Source organism: Sorex fumeus, unplaced genomic scaffold (genome assembly GCF_029834395.1).
Source record: "Sorex fumeus unplaced genomic scaffold, SorFum_2.1 ptg000072l, whole genome shotgun sequence".
Classification (NCBI taxonomy): domain Eukaryota; kingdom Metazoa; phylum Chordata; class Mammalia; order Eulipotyphla; family Soricidae; genus Sorex; species Sorex fumeus.
Window position 1 is genome coordinate 14,030,575 of NW_026606129.1, and position 20,818 is coordinate 14,051,392.

Here is a 20,818-nt window from a genome sequence, read left to right on the forward strand (position 1 = left end):
AGGTGGGGGCTGAGGGGGAGCCCCTGGTCCAGGCCGGATCCCCCCCGCCGAGCCTGGCTCGCCTGCTCCGGTCTCAATGGCCCTTCTCGGCTCCCGGGACCCGCCCTGTGGTGGCAAAACCACCAGCGCCCACGCTGGGCGTCCGGGAACTGGCTGCCACCCTTCCTTGGCCCAGCTGGATCCTGCCCTGTGAGGCCTCGCCCTGATCTGCATCCTATTGGCTACCCCGCACTCCCCATCACCTCTCCCCTGCCCTCAGCGCTGCCCTCAGGGAACTCCCCCAACCCCCCCAAGGGCCACAGGGCAGTATCATGAGGGGAACTGGACAGGTCCCTGTGCCTGAGCTGCCCCCAACCCCTGCCCTGTCTGCTCTCAACACCCCCCCCCGAATGGGGACCGGGGCTACCCCCTTCTCCCTGCATCTGGGCACTCAGGCGTCTGCAAGGAAGTCAGATGGACCTGCTCCCCGCCTCGTCCCAGTGGGCTGGTCTGGGTGGCCTCTGGCCCTGCAGTGACCACCAGTTGCTTGGCCGGGGGATGTCCCACCCCACCATGAGGCAGAGCCTACCTAAGGGGGGACCATGCCGTTATGGGGGAGGCTGTGCCCAGAGGCGGCCGCAGGGACGGTCTGGCCACGAGTGAATGGACTGGACACATTGCAACGCTTTATTGGCTCTGGGCAGTGGCCCTGGTCTGGTTTCCATGCAGAGTCGAGCACAGGGGATGCTGTGGGGGGGGAGGGCTGGGGGTCCCCACTGGACAAGGCTGGGCGCCACGGCCTGGCACTCTGGTCCCATACCTGGTCCCTTCTTCATGCTCCACGTCACCGCAAGTGCCAGACACCGCAGCTGCTCCTCAGCCCTGCGGAGAACAAGGGGCCGGGGTTGCAAGGGTGGCCCCAGGCCCCATCAGGCGTGCCCCCAATTCCCGCCCAACCTCCTCCCTCCTCAACCAGGGCCCGCAGTGGCCAGGTCACACGGCCCCTTCCTCCAGACTGCCCGCCCAGTGCACAGACCCAACTCCCAATGGTCAGAGATGTCCCGCTATGTGGAATGTTCTGGAGAGACAACCGGGACAGCCTCGAGACCAGGCTTTGTGTGCCGGCCTCAGCTTCCTACCTCCTGCCACCCACCCTCAGCTCTCGGCCTAAGGCCAGCTGTCACTCCCTCTCAGGGCCCCTTTAACACCCGTCCAGCTCGGTCAGCAACGTCTGATGTGGTGACCGGCCCGGGGCGTGTCTCTCACAAAGGCACCCTGAGTCCTCTGCATCTCGTGAGACAGGCACATGGGGCGCGGGGTGCACTGGGCCCTGCAGGAAGGGCTCACGCTCTCCTTGAGGGGCGCCTGCTCGGCCTCCACTGGGGGTGCTGACAGCCAGGGCCGAGGCCGGGAAGGCGGCCGTGGCCGGGCAGTGTCCTGGCTGGGGACACAAGATAGGGGGGCTGCAAACTGGAGTTTCTCGCCATCCCTCTCTTGGTGCAATGGCCAATGGGTGAGGTCTTCTTCCCGATCCACTCTGGGGGCCGGCGTTCCCGGGGTCGAGTGAGGCGGGAACCGGCAAGCCTACGGCCTGGGCTTTTGAGGTGTCTCCACAAAGGCCAGGGCAGGTGGGGAGGACACAGGGAGATCCACCGTCCCCACGGGCCTGTGTGTCCAGCACTGCGGCCCAGCTCCCACCTCCCGGCCACAGAGACGCCTGGCAGGAAGGCCATGAGCCCACATGGCACTGGGCGCAGCTCCCGTGGGCTCGGGGGTCCCTCTCCGCCATGGGACAGGGGAGACAGGTGAGATGAGCAGAGCCCAGGCAGGAGCCATGTTGCTGTGAGGGGGGCGGTGGGGCAGAGGGTGTGGAGAAACGGTCTGCAGGCTGCCTGACCTCTGACCTCAGCCTCTCCGCCAGCAGGGGCATGGCAGCTGGTCTCTGGTGCCCACAAAAGGCTTTCCCCCAGGAGGATAAAGGTGACAGACATGTGGCATCTGGTAGGGAAGGGACTGGGTCTGAGCAGTAGGGGTGTGGCCTGGGCAGAGGGCGGAGCCATCAGAAGCTGGAGGGGTGGGGCGTGCTGGGAGGGGGTGGGGCCTGTGGGAGAGAGGGGTGGGGCCTGCTGGGAGGAGTGAGGCCTGCGGGAGAGAGGGGTGGGACCTGCTGGGGGTGGGGCCTGCTGGGAGGGGGTGGGACTTGCCGGGAGGGTGGGGCCTTCTGGGAGAGGGCGGGGCCTGCGGGAGGCCTGACAGCTGGGACTGGGTGGCAACCTCCTAGAGGGGGGCTAGGAGACTACCCAGCTTGGGCGGGGGAGTGAGAGTGGTGAGGGGAGCAGAGAGGGGCCCAGCCCCCACCGCCTCAGGCACTCTTCCCCTCCCACCCCAGAAACCAGAAGGCTCTGCCACAGGGCATCCCCGGCCCCGCCCGTGACCTGCAGCCTGGGCACCCTGGGCACCGCTTGCTCCCCCACCCCCAAGGCGACCCTTTAGGCCAGAGGTAAAAGTGGCATTTAAGGGAGTGGACAGGAGGTGGCCGAGGCCTGGCCCTCCCGGGCCGAGTGAAGACCAGGAGCGAGGAAGGCCCCAGCAGGCGGCGTCTCACCTTGTGGGCGGCGGCGCTGACGCAGCGCTGGTAGGCCTTGACGAGGCGGGAACAGAGGAGCACCTCCTGCGCGTGCTGGCGGTAGCAGCGGAGCAGCTGGGCCTGCAGGTCGGAGCACACGGGCCCCTGCTGGCGGGGCCTGCGGGGACAGGGAGAGGGGCCGTGGGCTGCAGGCCGGGCACTCAGGGCCAGGCACCGGGCATCCGGCCCCCGAAGGCGTGCCCGGCCGACTCTGCCCTCCTCTGCGACCCCGGCTGTGACCGAGCGACCACACGCATGGCAGCTGTTTGCTCAGTCACCTCGACCAGCCGGGAAGGAACCCCAGAACATTACAGAACATCACAGTCTGAATCTCACTTCCTGTGGGGAACTCCTGTGGCGGAGGTGGGGGTGTGTGTTGGGGGGAGGGTCCTGCGCTTCTTTCTTTCCCGTCAAAGATGTCATCAAAGGCGTCAGGAGCCACCACAATGAAATACGTTTCTCTTTGTGAAGATAGGAAATGAGAACACACCCCCTCAAGGGAAGGCTGGTGCCGACGTGTCCCCAGCGGCGCCTGTAGTCAAGGTCTCGGGCACACGCACAAGGACGCACACGTGTACACGCAACTCTCTTTCCCCAGGCACCCGGCACACGCATGCACGCATGCCCACACCCGCATGTGCTCACGCACACAGCCCCATCTGCACGGGCACACACGCGGTCTCACACACGGGAACATACATCACACCCCCCACACACAGGGCCATACAATGCCCACATGCCGGGGCACAGCCTCGCACACTCACTGCAGCTATGTCCGGGAGAGCGGTGTAGACGAAACTGCAGCCCACCGGCTGCCCTGGCCACACCACTACTGGCCGCGTGTCCTGGCCATGAAAGGGAGGCTGGGATGCCACCCGCGGCTCTGCCCACGCACGGGGGGGGGGGGGACCTGTTGGTGCTAGTCCTCCGGCTGGCGCCTCGGACTCACAGCTCGGCCCCCGTGGGTGCTGGGCCCAGCAGGCACCATGGTTTCAGCAAGGCAGCAAGTCGCATGTCAGCCAGCAGGGAGGCACTTCCGGGGCACGGTGCCACTCTCGATGCCAAGCAGCCTGGGCGCTGCTCCCCTGGCCGCGGCCTGTCATCCTCTGGGCCACGTGCCCAGCCCTGGGCGAGCCCCGGTCAAGGGGCCTCCAACAACTGGGACCAGCACACCCGGGGCTGGAGCATAACCTGCGGCTCCTGGGTGGGAGAGTGGGTGTGCTGGCACGGGTGTCGGCGTGAGCGAGTGTGTCGGAGCGTGTCTGTCTGCATGTGACTGTGTCTGAGTGAGAGTGTGGGGTGAATGCCTACATGTGTGACGTCATGCGAGTGTGTCTGTGTGTTGTGCCTGAGAGCATGTTGGGTGTGGCGGGGTGTGCGGAGTGTGTCTGTGTGTTGAGTACATGTGCCTGAGTGTGTGTCTGGCTGTGTGGTGTGTGTCTGTGCTGAGTGTGTCAGTGTATTGAGTATGTGTGTGTCTGTGTGGTGTGTGTCCACCTGAGTGTGTGTGAATGTGAATGTGTGTATATGTCTGGGTGTGTGGGAAGTGATGTTTGTCAGTGTATTGAGTGTGTGTGTGTGTGTGTGGTGAGTGTATGTGCTGAGTGTGCCAGTGTTTTGAGTGTGCGAGTCCGAGTGTGTGTCTGTGTGGGGAGTGTGTCTGGCTGTGTGGTAAGCTCTGTACTGAGTGTTTGTCAGTGTACTGAGTGTGTGTGTGTGTCTGTGTGGTGAGTGTATGTGCCAAGTGTGTGTCAGTATTTTGAGTGTGTGTGTGAGTTGAAGTGTATGTCTGTGTGGGGAGTGTATCTGCCTGAGTGTGTGTGTCTGAGTGTGTGGAGTGTGTCTGTGTGGTAAGTGTGTGTCTACGTGGTGAGTGTGTGTCTGTGCTGAGTGAGTGTATCTGAGTGTGTGTGGTGTGTGCCTGATTGTATGTGTCGAGTGTGTGTGTCTGTGTGGTGAGTGTGTGTTTGTGCCGAGTGTGTGTGTCTGAGTGTTTGTGTGTGGTGAGTGTGTGTCTGAGTGTGTGTCGAGTGTGTGTGTGTCTGGCCGTGGTGAGTGTGTGTCTGGGTGCATGTCAGGATGCAGATGGTGGTGGGGTGTGACAGGAGCCCGCATTCCTGGGCAGCTGCAGGGGCCGCCTTGCTGACTGGTTTGGCCCCATGCCACGCACCGCCCTGAGGTTCTGGGCACAGCGGTGGGAACAGCGCCCGCCCGGGCCCTCGCCTGCACTGGCAATGGGGCGGAGCCTCAGGAAAGGCTCTCAGAGGGGGGCGCACAGCCCCTCCGCCCTGCAGCAGACAGACTCCTGGAGTCCACCCCTCGCTCCCCGGGCCTGGTCCTGTGGGGCCCATTTCTGAGGTCCGGCGGGGAGACCCCCGATTACAACCAGCACCGGCACAGCATCACGAGCTTCTGTGTTTAGTTTTGGCGCAACCCCATGGGGGTCTTGGGCCTCAGAGCTGCCCCCGGCTGCCTCCCCCCTGCCCTTCCTCTCTGGCTATTCCAGGGAACTGCCCTGGGCTGGCCGGCCCCTCCGTGGGAGGCTGAGCACGGGCCAAGCTGCTCGAAGTTGCTCGAAGTTGTGGGTCCATTGGTGGCTGGTGGGGTCACAGGAGGGGCGCCCTAGGACAGGAGTGGTGGTGGGGGCGCCCTGGTCCCCTGCAGCCCCTCCAGGGTCCCACCCCCCACCAGGCTGTCACTTCCTTCCTGTCCCTCTGTCCCCTCAGGGCCCCAAACAAGAGCCCCTGTGCACTCTGAAGGCAAGTCTCATGGGATATGCCACGGCGCTGGTCCAGGGAAAACTGGGCCACGGTGAAATCCACCCGCGGTACCCTGATGCACCCCCTGGCAGTGGCCTTACTCCCCCGGGACTTAGCAGGAAGGACTTGAGGAGGCAGACAGCGGGAGGAATCTCACCCCCTGGCTGCAGGGGGCCGGAGGGGAGCGGGCTGGCACCCAGGTTAGCCCAGGCGGGTGGGTTGGGAGCAGCTGCCCTTCAAGCATGGGGAAGGCTCCTATGTGTGCGCTTTGCGGGGTGGAGGAAGCCCAGCTGGGGGCACCGTGCAGGGCAGATGCGGGGTCCCCCTGGCTGGGAAGTGGTAAGTGGCCCCCACAGAAGCCGCAGGCATCCACAAAAGAACGTGCACCAAGTGCGGATTGGGGAAGCACCTGGCTGCCAGTGTGGGAAACTGAGGCAGCTGGAGTAGAGAGTCTGGGGAGGCTGTGCTTGGTGGACGCAAGTCTAGGCCGAGGCAGAGGGGGCGTCAGCTGGGGCCACCCCTCTCCCCAGGATGAGCCCTGTCCGGCTGCCCTGGGAATTTGAAGGCAGGAATGGGGGGCGCCTCCCACCCCACCCCGTCTTGGAGCTGCAGGCCCCAGGCACGGTGCCAGCAGGCCAGCAGGGCAAAGTCTCAGACCCCCAGGGAGGACCTAGCTTGGCCACTGGGGTCAGAAGTCAGGGGTCATATGGGGAGCAGGCAGCGTACAGGTTGGGGGGGGACAGTCCTCACCCAGCAGCTGGGGGCCATCAGAGGCCAGGATGGATGTCCACAGGGCCCTGCACCCAGCTGCCCAACAGCCCCAAGGGGAGGGCATGATGGGGAGCAGAAGGCAGAGACCACCTGGGTCACCCATGCCACCCCACTGAGGCCTCGGGAGCTCCCGGGTCAGCGGGCACGGCCACTGTCCCCAACCCTGCTATACACCCTGTCCTGGCACGAGCACCGACTGCTATGCTGAGAAGAGCAAGTCCTGAGCGAGGATGGAACGACAGGTACTGCCCTGCTGAGCCGGCGGGGACATGGGGACAGTGCTGAGCGTCGCCTCCCACCCGACTCCAGCACCACCTCCAGACCTCACCTCTGGGCTCGCTTGGTCTCCCACCAAGGCCCCTCACTCCTCTTCCTCGGCCACCCAGGGCCAGGTCTCCGGTCACTCCTGCCACCCCCTGCCACCCCCTGCCCGGCCAGTCCTAGCCTTGTTCCACTAGTCCATTCCCTGACGCTTAAGCCCTATCCCACAGTAACCAGAACCTTCCATGCCAACACGACCACCAGCCGCCAGGGCACCCCCCGCCCCATCCCTGCAGAGACCCTCCCCCACTTCCAGAGAGGAACTGACCAGCCCCTCCCTTTCATTCACTCCACCTGGGGGACCCCCAAGGGCGATCTAGACGCCCCCCCTTCACAGACACCTCCTCCCACCCCACTCCCGCCACCTCTCACCCTCATTCTCGCCACTTCTCCCTGTCTTCACCCATTCAGCATGCTCCTTCTCGATGTTCATTCTTCGACTGTCATTCTAGAACATTCCCCCCACTCCCCCGGCTTCCTTTCCAGGTGCCGCCCTAGCCTTCACTCATCCCAGGTCTCCCCTCCACTCTTGAAGCCTCCGCCATATCTCACTGGATCACTTGACATCCCATTACTCATCGATTTACTCGAGGGGGCGCTAGTAACGTCTCCATCCTTTCCTGTTGCCTGCTAATGTAGCCCAACGGTGTCTGCTCGTTCTAGGAACACAAAGAGCCTCAAACCAATCGTTCAAGGTCTTGACGAAGAAGTCTGACCATTTCATAGGTGGGCGGCCATGTGATCTTTTGACGTCTCGTGGAATCTAGTCGGTAACGGCTCTAGTCCAGCGGTCATCTCCAAATCTCATTACGTGTCCAGCCCATCTGATTTTCGACGCCTTGGCAAACGAGACAGCATCCCTGATTCTTGATCGTCGATGGAGGTCGGAACTCCGGATTCTTTCTCTCATTTGAGTGAAGCATGACACTCCAAGCATAGCTCTTTCGATTTCTCTTTGAGAGACCCGAATAGCGTTCTCATCCTGTTTTCGTAGGGCCCATGTCGCTGAGGCGTATGTTAATGCAGGAAGAACAGTGGAATCGAAGAGATGTGCCCAGAGCCGGAGGTTCTTGGTCCTCTTAGCTATTTCTTCGATGCTCTTGAAGGCATTCCAAGCCGCTCTCTTTCTCCTGTGCAACTCAGGTGCCAGATCATTCATCATGTGGACTTCTCAACCTAGGCACACATAACTGCTGCATTCAGGGATGTTCGTTCCTTTGAGAGCGAATGGAACGTCAGAAACAAGGCTGTTTCTCATAAACATTGTCTTTGTGAGATTCAGCTGGAGTCCGACTTTCCACACTCACCGCCGTATCTCGTTCCAGAGGTTTCCCTCTTGTCCCCTAGCGACAGTCTCCCCCCCCCCCCCCAGCCCTCTCCCACCTAGCGGCAAGTCAGGAGTGTCAGAACCGAAAGCAAAGTGCAAGAGGCGGGCTCGGAGGCGTGTCCCCCCAAGCTAGGTCCGCTCTGGGCCCTGCCCGTGTCTGTGCAGGATGGACCTGCCTAATCCCTGCGCTGTCCCCATGTCCAGTCCATCAGACGACCCCGGGCTGTGCCCTGGCCTTGGCCATCCTCCTGGGAGCCCCCCTGGACCCTCTCCGAGCTCACCCTCCACCCCTTCTCACAGCTGCAGCCCAGGGAGCGGGGCAGTGGGTCCCCGAGCCCCACAAGGACAGGGAAGTGGCCAGGACAGCTGCAGGGAGGCCATGGAGATGCCCCCAGGGCCTTCCTGGGGTCACCACCACCTGCCGTGGTCTCTGCCCCCACCATCCCTGAGATGCGCACAGCCCACCACATGGGAGAGGGGTCTGATCCCGTTACGGGGGGCAGCGCTGGGGTGCTGGGGAGGAGGTGGGGTGAGCGGCAGGCCAGACCCAGCGCTTGGCGTCTCTCTGGCGGAGATCCAGACCCCTCCGGGCACCCAGGGAAGCACCGAGAACCAGGGCCTGTTCTTGGTGCCTCCTCGCTTCCTCGATGAGGCGGGGCGTCTGTGCCCGAGAGAAGAACGTGCACAAGGCCCTCCCTAGCGGGACTGGGCCGGGCTGGGGATCAGGCAGCTGCAGCTGACCTGGAGGATGCCCTGGCCTGGCCCGTAACTGTGGCTGCTCTGAGAACTGATGCCTGCCTGTGCCCACTGCTTCTCCACGGATTCACCCCGAGCGTGCGTGACTGCCCGCGCGTCTCTAAGACGCTGGTCTCAGAGAGGGTAAGCGGCTTGCCCGAGGTCACAACAGCAGAAAGCCCGAGCCGGAGCCAGGAGCAGAGACTGGCTCTATCTTCACTCTTGTCCTTGGAAAAGTTCCCAACTCCAACGGGGAACCCGCTGAGGGTGGAAAGAAGGAACGAGACGCACTGGCCCTGAGACCCCCAATGGCCCCAGGGGGTTACTCATTCAGAGTGGGGAGGTGCGGGGGAAGGCGGGGGCAGGGAAGACGGAACCGTGTGAAGCTGACAGCTCAGGGCCGAGTCAGGGGAAGGCGGGAAGGAAAAAGGAAAACGCCGCGTCCGCCTGGCCCGGGTCAGCGCGGGCCAGCACCTCACGCCGTGGGGCCGGGGACGCACCCGGCGGGCGTCTGCACGCGCACGCCAGGCCCCCAGGCCTGTGTGCGCTCTGATCTAATAAGTGAAATCTCATCAACTTATCCTTCTTCTATTATCACTGCCGACATCAATCTGATAATATTGGCCTGGTGTGGAATGGGGCTATTATGTGTCCTCCTGATATTTAATTTCAGAGAAACAGCGGCAGGGGGTGAATCCACGGAGCAGGCTTTTCATTACAGGCCGCGGTAAGGAGATTCCGAGGGAATCAGACATTCATCTTCGTCAGGTCAAATCTGGCCGCGCGGGAGAGGTTTGGGCGCGAACCCGAGGCGCGGGCGGTGGGGCGGGAGAGCCGCCGGCTACCCGGGACGTGGTTAACTGGCTGCTATCGACGAGGTGCCACTCGGCCCGGGACGTGGAGTCCCGAGATCCAGCCACGCATCACAGGCCACGCGGCTTCCGGCGTGTCAGCTGCCCCGGCCCGTGAGCGAGCGCGGGGGCCCGGCCAGACGCTCCTGCTGCTGAGAGCCGAGGGGCGCGGGCTCCCCGGGGAAACCCAACACAAACGGCCCCTGGCTGCCACTTAGTCAAGGAGCAGCTGCCTGGGATGGGAATCTGCACCGGGACACTTCACACACATGCCGCATTTAGCACATACCACATATACACACACCACATACACCACACATACACACAGACCACATGTACACAGATAGCGCACGTAGATGATGCCACATATACACAGATAACTACCTATACACACAAACCACAAACACAGGCGTACCACATGTACACAAACCACATATACACACATGCCGCATATACACACAAACCACATATATACATACCCACCTCATATACGCAAACCACATATTCACACATACCATACACATATACACACAAACCACACAGACCACTGTCACTGTCACTGTCCTCCCATTGTTCATCGATTTGCTCGAGCGGGCCCAGTAACGTCTCCATTGTGACACTTGTTACTGTGTTTGGCATGTCGAATACGTCACAGGTAGCTTGCCAGGCTTTGTCACGTGGGTGAGATACTCTTGGTAGCTTGTTGGGCTCTCCGAGAGGGGTGGAGGAATCGAACGTGGGTCGGCAGGTCGGCCGCGTGCAAGGCAAACGCCCTACCTGCTGTGCTACCGCTCCAACCCACACAGATCACATATATAGACAAACCACACATACACACAAACCACGTATACACAAACCACATATACACACACCACGTATACACACACCACAGACACACACCACATATACACACAAACCACAAATACCATATACACACACAAACCACTAAACACAGGTACCACTCACACACCACACATCCCACATCCCCACCCCACTCTCCTGGCCCAGCCCACTCTCTCTGGGTCCCCTACCGCATGGCCCACCCTGTTCTCCTGAGCCCACCGCATTCTCCCCAGCCCACCCTGTTCTTGGCCCAAGGGGACCTGCTGCCCTGGTCCACGCCATGCTCTGGCCTCTCTGGTTCCAAGCCTGCCCGAGGCTGGGTGGGCCCTGCATGGTGCAGGGACCCTCAAAGCAGCAGGTGGCGGGGGGGGGGGGAAGAGACTGGCTGTGAATGTGCAGAACAAGGAGCGCCCCCTCTGGGGGGATGGGCAGCCCCACCCAGGCCCCCCTCCACAGACACCAGAGAATTAGGAGGGTTGGGGGGTGGGTGGTACTGGGACCTGGGGCCTAGGTGTTGGGATGCAGAGTACTGCCCCCACCGAGTGACGATGTCGGGGCACCAGAACAGAGCAGGGATCAGCAGTGATGCCTCCTTGAAGGGCATGGTCTGGGCTGGCCCATCAGCCTGTGCCAGTGTCCCCTCTGTGCCCCAACAGAAGCCTGCAGTCACGGGACCCCAGTATGCCTACGGGCTCCTTCTTGCCCACCCGTCTCCCAAAGCCTGACGCCAGTTAGGACCACTCCCTTCCTGGGTGCTGGCCCCCTCTCCCCTGACTGGCTTCTCCTCCCCGCCCTTTCCCTCAGGGTAATGACCTCTCAGCCCAGCCCCAAACCACACACAGTCCCCATGAAGTCACAGTCCATGCGGGGCAGTGGGTGCTGGGAGCCCCCCGTCCCCGCAGTGCACATTCTGGAACCCGAGGGACAGAACACTCAGTGCCTCTTCGGGCTCGCCTGGCTGCCGGCAACGTGGCTTTCAAGACAAAAGAACCCAGAAAGTTCAGCCTCCTGGAGCCCAAATGATAGCACAGCAGGGCGGGTGTTGTTTGACTCCCATCAACCCATAGGACCACCCCCGGCCACCAGGACTGGTCCCTGTGTGCATTGAGCCTCCCTCTCTAACTCCACATCTTCCCCTTGAACTTGATGCCCCCCAATCCCGGGCCTGATACTAAGGCCGCATGGTCAGACCTGGCGAGCCCCAGGTGGGCAGCCCTGTCCCACTGCCAGGATGGTGTTAGGCACTTCTGCCCACCTGCCCCAACCCCCAGCAGCCTCAAGTCAGGGGCGAGGGGGAGCAGCTGCCTTCCAGCGGGGAGGAAGCAGAAGGTAGGGCCATGGTGGCAGCCCCCACCCGGGAGGGGGCAGAAAGGTGTGACACTGAGCACCAAGCCCGAGCAAGTGCAAGTCTAGGTGGAGGCCCCAGAGGAGGCAGGCCCTGTGCTGTCCGAGCAGGTGGCCCTGGATGGGCAGAGGCTGCACCGCAGCCCAAGCATCGCCCAGGGCCCCTCGCAGGTGTCTACCACACAAGTACCTCCACACGCCAGCAGGCACCGGCTCCTGACTCGCTCCAGGAACAGTAGATGCGCTGAAGACTCCCGCTAGAATTTCCAACCGTGACCACCAGAGACTGGAGACGGTATGAGGTAAGGCACAGGTTTTGCACGCAGCCAACCCTGGTTCGATCCCCGGCACCCCTAAGGTCCCCTGAACCTTGACATGAATGAGCCCTAAGCACAGAGCCAGAGTAAGCCCTGAGTGCCACCAGGTGTGACAATTGCCTTCAAGAGACAATAATAAACAGCGCGCCTTCCTGCCTGGGATAATGGAGAGCACTGTGCTGGCAGGAGCAGAGCGCTGGGGCCCGGGATGTGGTCCACACATGGACAGAGCAAGGGCCCAGAGAAATGAGGGCAGGTGATGACCTGGCCAGGCAGAGCGGTGCCCAGTGCTGGGCTACACTGAATGGCCCAGTGAACCCCTCACGTGGGCGCAGCCGAGGCATTGCCCTGTACAGGAAGGTGGCATCATAGATGCGGGCGAGTTGTCCCAATAGTCACCGCTGGCGAAGGGCCAGCGAGAGGCCTGAGTGGGGTCAGCACCCCGGGACAATGGCGCTGATGGGCTCTGCCGAGGATGGACATGCCGACAGGCACTGTGAGAACCTCCAGCCTATGGTCAGCATGCTGGGGCCCAGCCAGTGGCCCGTGCAGGAGGAGGGTGCGTTCTGGGAATGGTGAAGCCCAGAGGCTCTGTGTGTGTGTGGTGTGTGTGTGTGAGTGTATGTGTGTGTGTATATGTGTATATATGTGTGAGTGTGTATGTGTGTGTATGTGAGTGTGTATATGTGTGAGTATGTGTGTGAGTGTATGTGTGAGTGTGAGTATGTGTATGTATGTGTGTGAGTATGTGTGTGAGAGTGTATGTGTGAGTGTGTATGTGTATGTGTATGTGTGTGTGAGTATGTGTGTGTCTTTCTGCACAAACGCGTGACCTGAGTGTGGCCCTGGGCACACACTGAGCTCGCAGGGTGGGGCCAGGCTGGGCTCCAGTGGCCCCAGGGAAGGGAGGGCAGGGAGCAGCCGCTACACGGCGGGGCATAGGCTCCTGGATGCCTGGTGTCCAGGGTGGAGCTGTCCCCGCGGGGTCCCATGAGGCTCTGGGTCTGAAGCTGGTGAGGGATATAAAGCTGGAGTCTTGGGGCTGGAGCGAGAGCACAGTGGGGAGGGTGTTTGCTTTGCAGGCTGCTGACCAGGGTTCGATTCCTGGCATCCCATATGGTCCCCCAACCACCACCAGGAGTAATTCCTGAGCGCAGAGCCAAAAGTAACCCCTGAGCATCGTTGGGTGAGACCCAAAAAAACCCAAAAATAAATCAATGAAGCTGGAGCCACAGTACAGCGGGGAGGGCGTCTGCATTGCACCCAGTCCCATCCCTGGCACCCCATCTGGTCCCCCTGAGCCCCATCAGGAGTGATTCCTGGGCGCAGAGCCAGGAATGACTCTTGAGCACCACTAGGTATGTTTGTTTTCCGCCCCCGCCCCCCCCCCAAATCACAGATGTATACTTTGACTTGTGTTTTTTAATTTTTGTTGTTGTATTTCGGGGTCATACCCAGCTGTGTTCAGGGCTTACTGGTGGGACTTGCAGGGAACCATATGGGGTGCTGAGAACTGAACATGGGTCAGCCGCACGCAGGGCGAAGCGCCTTCCCTGCTACACCATTGCTTGGGCCCACGGGAGGGGCACCTGGGCTGAAGTGCTCAGAGGCGAGCAGTCACCTCAGAAGGAGACGTGTTTATGGAGAGAAAACGGTGGCACGGAGACAAGCTCAGCCCAAGTGAGCCCCTGGGAAGGGGAAGCCGGCGCTCAGAGGAGGGGGGTGCCGGTGCTGCCTGGATCCCACAGCCCTTCGAGGGGCTGGAGATGAAACTGTGAAATGAAAGAAAGAAGCATACGGAGCGATGACGGGGAAGTAAATGTGTCCAGAAGGATGTTTCCACTCCCACCCCCTCTGCCCCCCCACCAGCACCTGCGATGGGCCCCACTTGATTTTCCCCGCCCGTGCCAATGAGGGTTCTCTGTGAATCAGGGCGCTGCAGTGAACAGAGGGCATGCCAACGGGACGGCCCAGGTGGGGCGATTCCACCAGGGGTGCAGTACCTTCCCTGCTGCAGCCATGGGCTGTACTGGATCCCCCAGCCAGAGCGGGCTGGTGCTGGGAGACGGTGGAGGCACTTAGCGTTGGATGGGATGGAAGCGCCTCGAAGCCCCATTAGGACAAAACAAAATCTGGTCCTCTGGGAAAAGACACAATAGGGCCTGGCGGCCAAGCATGAAAGGACAGTGGGGCCCTCCCAGGAAGGAGCAGCGTTTTGTTTCGGGGACTGGCGAGTCTGTTCTGTGAGAGTGCTGCAGGGCTGAGCTTGGGAAGTCTCGGGGAGTCGGCCACCTCCGGGCACCCTTGTTTGGGGTGACGGTTGCACAGAACGTCCCTCGTTCTGGCGCGCCAGCTGGGAAGATGTAAATATATATATATACATGCGTGTGCATAAACAGAGTCTGTGTGTGGCCTTTGGCCTAATAATTCCTTCGAGAAGGCTGTAAGGAAGTCGGGGCAACAAGTCGGAGTGGCTGCTTGCTGTGGTTACACACTGGCAAGAAAACCAAGCTGGAGAAGGCTCCAGGATGCACTGCCAAGACCGGCTCCCTCAACCCTGCTCCGACCGTGCAGGAGAACAATGCAGACGTTGGGAGTGGACATTCCTGCTGCACCCGCCAGGGACAGGTCTGGGGTGCCGGGCCTGCAGGCGGGGACCACACAGCCCTGTACGAGGCCACTCAGGAGCTTGGAGTCAGGCTCGTGCCTCCGTGCAGACAGATCGGAGCTTGGTTTTCACTTTCCCTCTCTGTTCAGTCCAGTCCGGGGCAGATTTCCGGCACTGTTGTTTGCTTTTTGCCTCCCCCGGAAAACACAACTATTTCTCATTTTGAAAAAGGAAAGGTACAGACTCATCCGAAAAGACTTCCTGGCTCATCGTCTCCCAGACTGCAGGGAAGAGAAAACCAATGCTGACTGGGGGGGGGGGGGGGGGGGGGGGGGCAGGGGGGATGTATATCTGGGCGTGCGACCCAAATCTTCGGGAGGGTTTCAGACCTTCTTTCCTTAGCAGTGTCATTACAGACATGCGTGCACGTGCTGGGACCGAGAAGGGAGTGGGGCACAGACTCAAGGCGCATCCACAGACGAGTCACTGCGTCAGGAGAGGGCGGAGGAAACAGCCGCATCTCTGCCGTGCTCAGGCCCAAGTTCCAAACCGACCTGCTGGGTGGGGCCAGAGAGAGAACTCAACCAGCGAGCACGTGCGTCGCATGTGGGAGTCCCAGGTTTGATCCCCAGCACCGCTCAGCACCCGGGGGAACAACCCCCTAAAAATAAAAGGGACAAACAATGAAACCCAAATTAACTACTTTGCTCATGGATGGGGTGACATGGTGACGCGGCCTGGTGTGCCAAGGTTGTGTGTGTTCCTCCATGGGCCCCTCGCCGCCCAGGAGGGTGCAGACACCACCTCTGCCTCCTGCCCTGCCCCACCCCGGTCCCCACTGTCCCTGAGGCTCCCCAGCAGGAAGTCATTGTGTGGCCTCCTTCTCCTGGCCGCTAAGCCACTCAGCCCGGCCCGGGGGGCCCGCACACAGGGGCTGGGCACCCAGGCTGGCCCTGATGGGCTGGAAGGAGAGATGCAACTAACCAGAGACAAATGCATTTTTTTTTTCTTTTTGGGTCACACCCAGCGATGCACAGGGGTTAGTCCTGGCTCATGCACTCAGGAATTACTCCCGGTGGTGCGGTGCTCGGGAGACCATATGGGATGCTGGGAATCGAAGCCAGGTCGGCCGCGTGCAAGGCAAATGCCCTACCTGCTGTGCTATGGCTCCAGCCCCAACAAATGCAATTTCTTGCCCTGGAGTTTAAAGATAATTCAAGGCATGAGGCTGGGGAAGGAGGGCTGAGGCTTAGTGGCTACTGGGAGCACTATCTTCCTTTGACACCCAGTGGGGAGCACGGAGCTTCCAGCGCCAACACCGCCGACGGCTTCCGAAGGCATCGGTGCAAGCCTGAGCCCCGGGTCAGTCCTACTGCATTCCCGGGGTGGTGGCCTCTGTCCCCACTCAGCAGCCCATCACCTGAGGAGAGCCCCTTCCTCCGGCGACTCCCCCAATGAGCTGCCCACGGAGCAGGGGATGATGAGGGAGAGGCTCCCGGGGCCCCAGGAAGGGCCTGTTGGACATAGGGTCTCCCACCGCCCTCCATCACGCGCTGTCCACCTCTGTCCAGAGAGAGTTTCAGGAGACGGGGACAAAGTTTGGCAGAGCTGGGAAAAGGACAAGCACTTGGAGTGCTTCCCCGAGACTTGGGCTCAGTGGGAGAGGCCCACGGGAGGGGCTATCTCTGTGGCCGGCCTGGCCCCCTCCCTGCCCCCCACCCCGGACAGCCTGGGAACCCTCACTTCCTAGTCGGGGGCCTGAGAGAGGAGATGTCTGAGGGTTTCCAGACTCGGGGAATCAGGCCTGCGGCCTGACCGCTCCCACCCACCGGCAGAAACTGCCCCCTACCCCCAACCACCCCTACACTTGTGTCTCCAGACCCCTCAAGTGGTCAAGCCTGACAGAGCCTTACGGATAAACGCTTACGGGGGTCACCTGAGACGCGCAAGTATGCAGAGCCACCAACTTGCTCACGACAGAACTGGGACTCACCACACAACCCACAGAGACTCGGGGCCAGGGGCTTGGCGGGGCAGCTCCCCCCGCACCCGGAGGAGGCCTTGAGTTGAAGGATGGAGAGGGGTGGGCTGAGGTTCCCCCATCAGATGCCGGGTGCCAGTGGCTTTGGAGACAATTCGCAAAGGCTCTCTTTGCTCACCTCTGAGACCGGCCCCAGCTGCCCTGCTACCCGGGGGAGCCACAGGCCCCTTGCCCAGCCCAAGCTGTCCCCTGCCCTGTGCCGCTGGGCAGCTCAAGCTCCCCAAGTCCCACATGGCAGCTGAGCTCAAGGCTGGCAGAGATGCTGATGGGGGTGGCGGGAAGCCCAGTGGTCCAGGGCCGGAGGACTGGGGGGGGGGGTCACCCGACTCATCTCCACTCCTCCCGGGCACCTGGCCTTGGCACGAGACTCAGCCTCACCCAGCACGTCCTTGTGTTTCAAACGGCAGCAATGGAAGGCAGGAGTTCTCTGAGAACTCGCCCTCTGCTTTTCCCAAGGAACCCAGAGCGAATGCTCAGTCTCTGTGACTCTGCGGGGGTGTGTGTGTGTGTGTGTGTGTGTGTGTGTGTGTGTGTGTGTGTGTGTGTGTGTGTGTGTGTCTTCCCAAGGAACCCAGAGCGAATGTTCAGTCTCTGTGACTCTGCGGGGTGTGTTTGTGTGTGTGTATGTGTCTTCCCAAGGAACCCAGAGTAAATGCTCAGTCTCTGTGACTCTGCGGTGTGTGTGTGTGTGTGTGTGTGTGTGTGTGTGTGTGTGTGTGTGTGTCTTCCCAAGGAACCCAGAGCGAATGCTCAGTCTCTGTGACTCTGCGGGGATGAGCGAGTGTGTGTGTGTGCGTGTGTGTGAGTGAATCCCTGTCCCCAGGAAAGGCTGCTGCCCAGATGGGGACTGGCGTAGGTTGAGGTGGGCACACAGTAAGCTGGGCCCGAGATACAGCCCAGCTAAGTGGAAGCACTGGAGAAGGCCTTAGACCCAGGTCAGCTCAGTGGTCGAGGCCCCTGGGGAAGCTCTGGGCATTGTGTCACAGGACGGTCCAGGCTCATGTGACACCCATGTGGCTCTCTGGTCCAGACAACTGCTTGGGATCTCTGGTAGGCTCCTCAGGGAGGTCAAGCGGGTGGATGTGCCACAGGTGTGGCCAAGGCCCAGACCTTCCCACCTCTGCAAGTTTCCTGGGCCATGAGCGAGCCCCTCCCGGTCAAATCAGCCCCGAGCAGGCGTCGCGGGCACGCCCCACCCCTGCACAGTCAGTCCCTCGGTGGAAGCGCGCGCCCACAAGGCATTCTACCTCCTGAACAATTCCGTTTAATCCGCAGGAGAGATTTGCTCTAGTGCATACTCACCTTTTCATCATTTTTCTTCAGTTCTCAAGATGCATTCCTGCTCCTCTGAGCAAATCAATGCGGCCGCACTCCTGCTTTCGCCATACGGAAGGAGTCATCCGTTCGCCATCCCTGACTAGCTGCCGCTTTGTGTCGCGGACGTCCCATCTCCCCCTTTACGGCACCAAGCCGACTCGCGGCCTTCGCTTAAATAGGGATTTAGACTAAGCTGCACGTGGCTTTGAGCTGATGTAGCAAGAATTTGTACAGTAATGAAACTTGAATACAAAGTGTTCGTTTGTCACAACCCACGCCGCCCTGCCCCCTTCCCACCACGGCACCCGGAGCGGGTGCACCCAGGGGTGCCTCCCACCTGCTCGCCACCCTCAGCCCCACAAAGTCAGCTTGGGGCTGGGGTCAGGGGCTGGTCGGTCTCAGGTGAGCCTGGGACTGGGGGCTTAGTCTGGGGCTGAGAACTAGTTATCCTACGAGTCTGGGGCTGAGGACTAATTATCCTGTGGTTGAAGAACAATTACCCAGTGAGTCTGGAACTGAGACTAGTTACCCAGTGAGTCTGGGACTGAGACTAGTTACCCAGTGAGTCTGGGACTGAGACTAGTTATCCAGTGAGCCTGGGACTGAGGAACTAGTTATCCTGTGAGCCTGGGACTGAGAACTAGTTACCCATGAGTCTGGGACTGAGACTAGTTACCCTGTGAGTCTGGTCTGGGACTGAGACTAGTTACCCTATAAGTCTCGGATTGAGGACTAGTTATCCCATGAGTCTGGAACTGAGACTAGTTACCCAGTGAGTCTGGGATTGAGGACTAGTTATCCTATGAGTCTGAAACTGAGACCAATTACCCAGTGAGTCTGGGAATGAGACTAGTTACCCAGTGAGTCTGGGGCTGAGGAACTAGTTATCCTATAAGCCTGGGACTGAGGAACTAGTTGTCCTGTGAGCTGGGACTGAGGAACTAAGTATCCTGTGAGTCTGGGACTCAGGAACTAGTCATCTATGAGTCTGGAACTGAGACTAGTTACCCCATGAACCTGGGACTCAGGACTAGTTGTCCTGTGAGCCTGGGACTAAGGACTAGTCCTGTGAGTCTGGGACTCAGAAACTAGTCATCTGTGAGTCTAGGATTGAGGTCTGGTCATTCTGTCTCCAGAACTTGAGAACTAGTTTCATATGAGGCTGAGATCAAGAAATAGTTATCACAAGTAAACCAGGGACATAGAACTAGTGTAGGAGTTGAGGACTAGTTGTCAAGTGAGTCTGGGGCTGCAGGACTAGTCATGGAGCATGAAACTCGGGCCCTGCTTAGTCACTGGGGACTAGTTATCCTTCGAGCCCAAGACTCCAAGACTAGGAAGGGTTGGGAGAGACCAAAAGCTCTGCCTTTGCTCCTCCCATGGCCACTGACGGGTGAGACCCCATGTCACTGGGAGAGAAGATTCTAGAAAGCAGGCAAGGCGTGAGAATGGGAAGAGGGCAGGGGTCACACTTCAGGCCACGCCGACTCCCCGACCTGCAGCCTGGAAACCATAGTCCAGTGTAGACAGCGGCCAAACAAAGTGGAACAAAGCCACATGCGAATCCTACAGTGGGCTGACTCCACACAGATGCCCTCCATGACGCTTCCCAAATCTGACCAGACGCATCCTAGGAGACAAGTGGCCTCTGGGGCCTTTCCCTCTAGGATTGAAAAGAACCACTTCTTTACCCCTTTTACTAAAAACAAGTCATAAGGGCTCGTATCTGGATCCCACTTTGAAATTCTTTTCTTTTCTTTTTGGGCCACACCCAGCGATGCTCAGGGGTTACTCCTGCCTCTGCACTCAGGAATTACTCCTGGTGTTGCCTGTGGGACCATATGGGGTGCTGGGAATCGAACCCGGATTGGCTGCATGCAAGGCAAATGCCCTACCCACTGTACTATTGCTCCAGCCTCCCATTCAGAAATTCTTACTGAGTGAGACATGGGGTATCCGTGGGAGAAGGCATGGGTGGGGGGGAGCATCACTCCCCAGGGTGCCTGTGGGAGATGAAGGCACCGGTGGGGCATCATTAACGGTTCCTGTGACTGGCAGCAGTGACTGACGAGACAGCCTGGTCAGGACTGACGACCCAGAGGCGACGGCTATTAGCCAATTCACTAATTAGGGGCCTGTTTGTAGAGCTAATGGGAAGCGTAATCATTTGTTAGATTAAGGAAAACTCCTGGGCATTCCTGACAACTGTCATCATGGAAGAGTCTGGAAGGCAATTCATCTGCACCTGTGAAATGCAGGGATCCCAGAAAGTCAGAGTCACCCGTGACAAGAGAGCCTGAAAAACACTCCCCCTCCCACCACCCACACACATCAAGGCCTGGGTGGTGGAGGCTGCCAGTTTCTGCTCATGACAGACCAATGGACCCCCTTCAGCAGCAGACACACGGTCAGTCAGACACACACACTCTACATGCCTCAGACACACTCAACACACCGACACACACAACACAGTCGGACTCAAACTCAACACACATTCAAGAAAGTCAGACTCACAAACTCAACACACACTCAGACACACTCACCACACAGACACACACAACACATGCACTCACCACAGACACACACTCAATAAACACACAACTCAACAGAGTCAACACACTGACATACAGTGAGTCACAACTCCAACAGTCAGACTCAAAAACATTTGCCACACAGACACACTCACAACACAGACACGCACACTCAACACATAGTAAGACACATATTCAGATACCTCACCACACACACTCACCACATACACACACCACATATACACACTCAACACAGACACTGTCAATGCAGCTACACTGCACATTCAAACACACCCAACACAAACACTACATTGTCAGACACACACCACACAGAAACACACATGCACACACACACATGCAATGCAACTGCATGCATGTACACACATACAACAGGTACACATGTGCACACAAACACAGACACGCATAGCATGGTGACGGCACTCCCAGT

At 60.0% G+C, this 20,818-nt stretch overlaps 1 protein-coding gene across 1 annotated transcript in view; it reads right to left on the minus strand.

The window, feature by feature from the left end:
• Positions 1-709: 709 nt before the first annotated feature.
• Positions 710-20,818, minus strand: part of CHCHD6 (coiled-coil-helix-coiled-coil-helix domain containing 6) — a 204,046-nt gene continuing 183,937 nt past the window's right edge. The window contains exons 7-8 of the mRNA XM_056129578.1: positions 2,585-2,723; positions 710-861 (exon numbers count right to left, since the gene is read on the minus strand). Of these exons, the coding sequence (XP_055985553.1) occupies positions 856-861; positions 2,585-2,723 (145 nt within the window). The 3' untranslated portion in view covers positions 710-855. The remainder of the gene's footprint in view (positions 862-2,584; positions 2,724-20,818) is intronic.